We start from the raw sequence: 7180 nt of genomic DNA, 5'->3' as shown, positions 1-7180 counted from the left end.
TCCAAACTACAATTCCCAGGAGGCACCGGGCGCCCACAGCCCAGGCGACGTCACCGCGGCAGAGGGCTAGGGCAGCTCTGCTAGCCGGGCCCGGCGGCAGTTGGGCCGTTCTGCTCGGACCCTGGCCCTGGCTCTGGCCCCGCGGTAAGTGGAGCCACAGGCGCAGACCCTTCCCGCAGGGCGCGCCCGCCACCTCCGCCATTATGCCGGACCGCGGCGTGCGCGGGACGCGGGGCTGGCATCTACCATATGGGGGGGATCCGGGCTGAACCAAGTGACTTGCGCAGGGGGAACCCAGACGGGGGCTCCGGGGTCGCAGCTCCGCTGCAACCGGCTCTCGGGCGCACAATGCGCTGTGCCGCACGGACGCAGGCCCAGCCGGGGCAGGTTAGGGCGGGAGGGCGGGTCCGGAGGCGCTGGGTAGGGGTAGCTCCGTCCCCTGATCAGGGTGCCCAGGCGCCCGGGCGAGGCTTTTGAGCGGGACGAGCCCGAGGGTCCCCTCCGCGCTAGACCACCAGATAGAGCCTCGGGTTGCAGACTAGGAGCTCCGGAAGGCAAGGTCCTATGCTTGGGAGGTGGTTGGAGGGTAGGGGTAGGGGTAGGGGTAGGGTTAGGGCGAAGGAGATCGCCCAGGTCTGCGGACACCGGTGCCTACGCGAAGAGACGGTGCGGGTCGCCTGGATTCGGACCCTGACAACTCTCCTTTCCTCGTCCCAGTAGATGGGAGCTGCTCCCTGGGGCTGAGCTTGTCGCATCCTCCACCAGCCCTCGCCCCCGAAGTCAAGAGGAGAGCCCCGGCCCCCCCACACCTTGCCCCTTTTGGGGGTCGCCTCCATCTAGCCGGTCCTTCGCACTAGCGGCCGCGCCGTCCGACAAAGGAGCGGGACGATGCTACTGGCGTCGGTGCTGGGAGGTGGCCCCCGGGTGGGGCCGCCGCTCCGGCCCTTCCTCGGGCCTGCGCTCCTGCTCAGGGCCCTCTCCACATCAGCCACCGACACCCACCACGTGGAGATGGCGAGGGAGCGCTCCAAGACCGTCACCTCCTTTTACAACCAGTCCGCCATTGACGTGGCCGCAGAGAAGGTGCGCAGCTGGGGCAGCGAGGTCCGGGTCCCCAGGTGGAGTGGGTGTCCAGGGAAGGCGCGGGGCCGATGTGGGGGTGCAGTGTTGGAGGTCCAGTGCTCAAGCCCCATGTGCCCCTCCTCCAGCCCTCAGTCCGCCTCACTCCGACCATGATGCTCTATTCAGGCCGCTCTCAGGATGGCAGCCACCTTCTGGTAAGGTTCCTGCCCCTTATTTTTCTCTTGGTTCCTGGAGCTCTGGCCCAGCCACTCGGACCCCAGCCCTGCTTTCCCTCCTTTTTTTCCTACTAGAAAAGTGCCCGGTACTTGCAGCAAGAGTTGCCAGTGAGGATCGCTCACCGCATCAAGGGCTTCCGCAGCCTTCCTTTCATCATTGGCTGCAACCCCACCATCCTGCACGTGGTAAGGTGGCCTCTAGGGCGCATGGGCTTCCCCAGGTGTGTGTGTGTGTGGGGGGGGGGTCTGAGATCAGTGTGCCCACTACCCAAGGGGCAAATGGGGAGATGGGACCAGAGAGACAAAGATTTGCCAGCCAAAAGGTTTCAGGGTCGCAGAGGACTCAGACCCCAGCCTTCAGAAGGCAAGGCTGCATGTTCATGGAGGCTTGAAAGGCCATGATGGGGGTTCGAACCTCTTGAATTGGGGTGATGGCATAGGAAGGTGTTCTCTACCCAGTGCCCACAGCATCCTTGTGAATTCCGACACTTTTTCCTTGCAGCACGAGCTGTACATCCGTGCCTTCCAGAAGCTGACAGACTTCCCTCCGGTGAGGGCTGGGCCTGGGCAGGGTGAGGGGTTGAGAGGTCAGGGCAGGACCATCCATCCTCATGCCTCTGTGGCCTGCAGATCAAGGACCAGACAGAGGAAGCCCAGTACTGCCAGCTGGTGCGTCAGCTGCTGGACGACCACAAAGATGTGGTGACCCTCTTAGCTGAGGGCCTGCGTGAGAGCCGGAAGCACATAGAGGTCAGGGGCAGCACAGTGGTGGCCTGTTGGGGGGCCTGGGGAGGGCACAGCATTATTGAGGCCCCACTGTTTACAGGATGAGAAGCTTGTTCGCTACTTCTTGGACAAGACACTGACGTCCAGGCTTGGGATCCGCATGTTGGCCACACATCACCTGGCGCTGCATGAGGACAAGGTGGGGCGCTGGGACCTGAGGCCCACCTGGGAATGTCAAGCGAGGCAGAGGGGACTAAGCTAGGGGCCCCCTTGGACTGGGGACCTGGGCCGAGGGCCTGGGGAGGGGCTTGGGGCTACTTCAGCAGTCCAGAGGTTGCAAGCATTTGGTGGCCAAGGTGCAGGTCAGCTGCTAGTCCTGACCTTCTTTCTCCTGACAGCCTGACTTTGTCGGCATCATTTGCACTCGCCTCTCGCCAAAGAAGATTATTGAAAAGTGGGTGGACTTTGCCAGGTGAGGCTAGAGCAGCTGAAGTGGGGATGGGGGTGGGTGGGTGGGGTCTTTGGGCAGGGAAGCTTGGGTCTGAGCCCTTGCCTGGGGCATGGTCTACGGCAGGGTTTCTCAACTGTGACTATCGGCATTTTGGGTCAGACAGTTCTGTTTTGTGAGGGGCTGTCCTGTGCTTGTTAGGATGTTTAGAAGGATCCTTGGCCTCTACTCACTTGACGTTAGCAGTACTTCCCAGTTGTAACAAACAAAAATGTCTTTAGAAATTGCAAAATTTCCCTGGGGGGCATGGAAGAAAAAGCATCTCCAGTTGAGAACCACTGGTCTAGGTCTGAACTCTTGCTCCTACACACAGACGCCTGTGTGAGCACAAGTACGGCAATGCCCCCCGCGTCCGCATCAACGGACATGTGGCTGCTCGATTCCCCTTCATCCCTATGCCCCTGGACTACATCCTGCCGGAGCTGCTCAAGAATGCCATGAGGTGGGCTGGCTGGTATGTTGAAAGACGACAGATGGGGACTGGGGTGAGGCTGGGATACCAACACCCACTACTGGTCTTTCCCCCTGTATAGAGCCACGATGGAGAGCCACCTAGACACTCCCTACAACGTCCCAGATGTGGTTATCACGATCGCCAACAACGATATTGATCTCGTCATCAGGTTTGCCCTGAGTGGGTGGCCAGGGGTTGTTCCGACACTGTTTTTGACTTGCTGTATGAGCTCAAACCAATACCTGCCCCACTCTGAGACTTGGTCCCGGGTCACACAAGATACTCTGGTCCTGAGATTGCCATGAGCTGGATAAGAAAGAGTCGGGGCCAGGTGCAGGCCCTAGGGCAAGCACGTCAAACTCAAAGGCTAACCGGGCCTTGAAGTAAACAAGGCATGCGGTCGAGTTTGACATTACAACTAGGGCCCTAGGCCAGTGATGGCGAACCCTTTGAGCTCGGCGTGTCAGCATTTTGAAAAACCCTAACTTAACTCTGGTGCCGTGTCACATATAGAAATTTTCTGATCTTTGCAACCATAGTAAAACAAAGACTTATATTTTTGATAATGTATTTTATATATTTAAATGCCATTTAACAAAGAAAAATCAACCACAAAAATGAGTTCGTGTGTCACCTCTCACACGTGTGTCATAGGTTCGCCATCACTGCCCTAGGGCTGTGTCTTCCTTAGCAACTGAGGGGCCTAGAATGGGGGAAGAGTCGGGAGTAAACACTGACACTGGGCTGAGAAAGTCAAATCCTGTGAGAAGGTATAAGCAGGCAGTGGCCCAGGCAGAGGCGAGGATAGAGAAACGAAGCTTATGAAAAACAAGGCCTAAGGCTCTAGGTGGACATTCCACCTTTGGCTAAAAGGGACCAGACGGCACTGTCTGCATGGGAGGTAGTGAGCCCCCCGCCAAGCTGAGGCAAGCTCCTATTATCCACTTCCTGCCAGGATTTCAGACCGGGGCGGGGGAATCGCTCACAAGGACCTGGATCGGGTTATGGACTACCACTTCACGACAGCTGAGTCCAGCACCCAGGACCCCCGGATCAACCCACTCTTCGGTCACCTGGACATGCACAGTGGTGTCCAGTCAGGACCCATGCACGGGTGAGCCCCCGCTTGGCCATGATGGAGGGGTGCGGGGGCCCTGGAGACTCAAGCCTCTGAAGCTCCTGTCCTGTCCCCTCCCTTCTCCCCAGCTTTGGCTTCGGGCTGCCCACATCCCGGGCTTACGCGGAGTACCTCGGTGGTTCCCTTCGGCTGCAGTCCCTGCAGGGCATTGGCACGGATGTCTATCTGCGGCTCCGTCACATTGATGGTCGGGAGGAAAGCTTCCGCATCTGACCCTACAGCCCTTGGCCTGCCCGCCTGCCCGGCCTGGGCCACACACCCTGCCAGGACCTTCTGGGCCAGACAGGGTGCCGCTGTGCTCCACACCCTGCTGCATCTTGGGTCTTACGATGCCAAGCAGATGGACTTACATGGAGCCGGACACCACCCCTCCTCCACAGGGTCCACTGTTTCCCTGCCTCCAGCCCTTGGAGGGAAGGAAGTGGGGACCCCAGCACTGGCTTCATCTTTCTTGTTCCTGGGGAACCCCATTTTGACCTGCTGTTATTAAAGTTCACATTTTGAATGCCCTCTTGGGCCCCATGTGGGGAGGGCAGGTGAGCTTGTTTCTGATCCCATTCAGGTTCCCTGGGCCCTTGGGTTCAACCTAGTTCATGTCCAGGCGCTTAACTGTCCAGACAGAATTTTCCCCGAGTCTCTTGCACTTTGACTTGGTGGGAGTGAGGGTGACTGACAGTTTGTACAAAGACCTTTCATTCATTTCATTTAACAAATGTTTCTGCTTCTCAGACAATATCGAAGGCCCAGGCTGGCCCAGCTTCAGGCTTCATTTCTGACTCTTGCCTTCCTGGCAGTCACAGGTTCTGGAGATGAAGGTCACCAGACTGGGCAACCTCCTGAGCCACCTGATTCCTGAGCCCAAGTAAGGTTAAAAATACCGTCCACCACCTGTGCCTGTTGCCGCCAAGGACAGGAACACACAAGATTGTGCCCTGGCAGGCTCCAGAGGACCATGGGGCCCTGGTAGGGCGATTGAAAGGAAAGGGTCCCATAGAGCAGGTGGGTCTCCCTGCCCATCTTGCCAGGGAAGGAGAAAGGCTTGTGGGACTGCTGATGGAGGCGGGGAATGGAGCGGGCACAGGAAACCAGTGACTTGCCAGGCTGAAAGTCTGCTGGCTGCAGTGCAGGGGGTGAGGCTGGAGAGGCAGGCGGCAGCAGTCAGCTGCAGGACTCTACTATACAGCAGGGGTGGGGAATGTCTGGCATGGGCCATATAAAGCCCACAAAATCATTTGGTCGGGCCCTGCCAAGGCATTAGGGGTGAGTTAATTAAATGTCTGAGCAAATATAGGAGGCTAATTTAATATATATATATTTTTATTGATTTCAGAAAGGAAAGGAGAGGGAGAGAGAGAGAGAGAGAGAGAAACATTAATGAGAGAGAATCATCAATCGGCTGCCTCTTGCAGGCCCTACACTGGGAATCAAGCTGGAACCTGGCATGTGCCCTGACTGGGAATCGAACTGTGGCCTCCTGGTTCAGAGGTGGACACTTAACCACTGAGCCACACTGGCCGGGTGCAGGCTAATTTTTAAGTTGATAATTTTGTATGGCCCACCAATGATGTTAAGTGTATCCAAATGGCTCTTGGAAGAAAAAAGGTTCCCCACCTCTCCTGTCTAGCTAAGCAGGGGTCCATGGGTGTGTTTTAAGCTAGGAAAGTATGTATCATCAGGTTGGATTCCCTAGAAGCAGAACCTGAGAAGATTTGCATCCAAGTGATTTGTTGAGAAAACACTCCCAGAAGGGAGTCGGGAAGCATGAAAGGGAAGAGCAGGAGGCCAGGAAAGGATGTGATCGCAGGTAAAAGTCCAGGGCCAGAGTTGGAGGCAAGAGAGCTAAGCCCCACAGACACTGGTTAATGTCTGCCGGGAGGTACCTGGAACAGTCCTCAGCAAGTTCAGGCAAAGCTCTTCCCTGAGCCAGAGGGGCGCCTGTCAGACAAGAACCTCTGGGGCTGTAGTGTGAAAACACACAGCATGTAGCTGGCACACAAGCAACAGAGGCGCCAGGGCATCTGGGCGGAACTTCTGCGTAGGCTTTGGAGAAAGGTCAGACTTGCACATTAGAAGAACCGCTAGTGGTTGGTGGGTAGGAGGGAGAACAGTGAGGAGGTTGGTGGAGTGACCCTGATCAGGGATTTACAAAGCTTATGGTAATCATTAACTAAAGGGATAGCATCCCTAATTGAAGATGTCAGGTGAAGTCAAAAGTGAGGCACCAGAACCCTGGGTAGATAGAATAACTATGTTGAAGATGGGGGAGTGAGAGATGTTACGATTTTAATGTTTTATTTCCTTTCTCCTGTTTCTTTTTTTTAAAATGCTGCCAGACACCTGGCATTCATTGCCCTCCCCCAAACTCCATTTCCCTAAAGCCCAGTTACCAGCATTTACACTGCCAACCCCCACAAATACCTAACTCAGATATTTCTTGATTTGTAACCTGAGTCCCATTCTCTGGCCCTGAGCATGTCACCACTCTTAGAATTGTTTCCAAGTCCAAGAGCCAAATTATAAGTCGAAGATTCAGAGAGGGGCCAAGAGGAATGTTTATTGAGCACCTACCCTGCCTGGCATTGGGCAGTGCACTTACTTTATACACGAGAGGTAGATGAATCCATGGTTTAACCTCTATTTAGTTACATGGTTTGAACAGTGATATATAGTTTAATCCTTAAACACTCTGAGAATGAGCACTTGCACAACTTACCCGGAGGAGGGTCAGAACCCAGGAATCCTCTCGCTGAGCCCACCACCTCCATTATGCCCACTGCCTCTGCTGGTTTCTGTTCCGGGGACGTCTGGTTTGGGGGGCCTGACCCTTTCTTTGGAAAGGCTGGATTCTGAGGGGTTTATTGGCGGCCCCGGGACACACCTCCAGCTCCCCCACCCCTGTATCCTGCTTCCATCCTGAACAAGCAAGGCCGTTTCTTCCATCTGCGAAAAGGGGTGAGCGGCCTAAGGCAGGCGGAAGCGGCGGCGCAGGAGTGGGTGTCAGGCCTCCAGCCAACCCGGGCCGCGGGGACAGCGAGAACAGCGCCCCCTGCGAGCCG

At 56.4% G+C, this 7180-nt stretch overlaps 1 protein-coding gene across 5 annotated transcripts; it reads left to right on the top strand.

Moving 5' to 3' along the window:
* On the top strand, positions 1 to 4633 carry BCKDK (branched chain keto acid dehydrogenase kinase). Of its 5 annotated transcripts, none has more exons than XM_059692182.1 (12): positions 1 to 144; positions 721 to 1083; positions 1209 to 1277; positions 1374 to 1484; positions 1801 to 1848; positions 1929 to 2048; positions 2125 to 2223; positions 2423 to 2496; positions 2846 to 2974; positions 3066 to 3155; positions 3942 to 4100; positions 4193 to 4633. In XM_059692182.1, the coding sequence occupies exons 2-12, from the start codon at positions 889 to 891 to the stop codon at positions 4335 to 4337; spliced, it is 1239 nt and encodes a 412-aa protein (XP_059548165.1). In that variant the 5' UTR covers positions 1 to 144; positions 721 to 888; the 3' UTR covers positions 4338 to 4633. The 5 variants fall into 5 exon arrangements, with proteins under 5 accessions (XP_059548165.1, XP_059548170.1, XP_059548166.1 ...); XM_059692183.1 differs by having other exon boundaries at positions 12 to 144; positions 718 to 1083; XM_059692184.1 differs by lacking the exon at positions 1 to 144 and adding an exon at positions 367 to 387.
* The last annotated feature ends 2547 nt before the right edge of the window (positions 4634 to 7180 follow it).

The sequence above is a fragment of the Myotis daubentonii genome, chromosome 4 (genome assembly GCF_963259705.1).
Source record: "Myotis daubentonii chromosome 4, mMyoDau2.1, whole genome shotgun sequence".
Taxonomy (NCBI): Eukaryota; Metazoa; Chordata; class Mammalia; order Chiroptera; family Vespertilionidae; genus Myotis; species Myotis daubentonii.
This window is presented reverse-complemented; position numbering and strand designations above follow the sequence as displayed.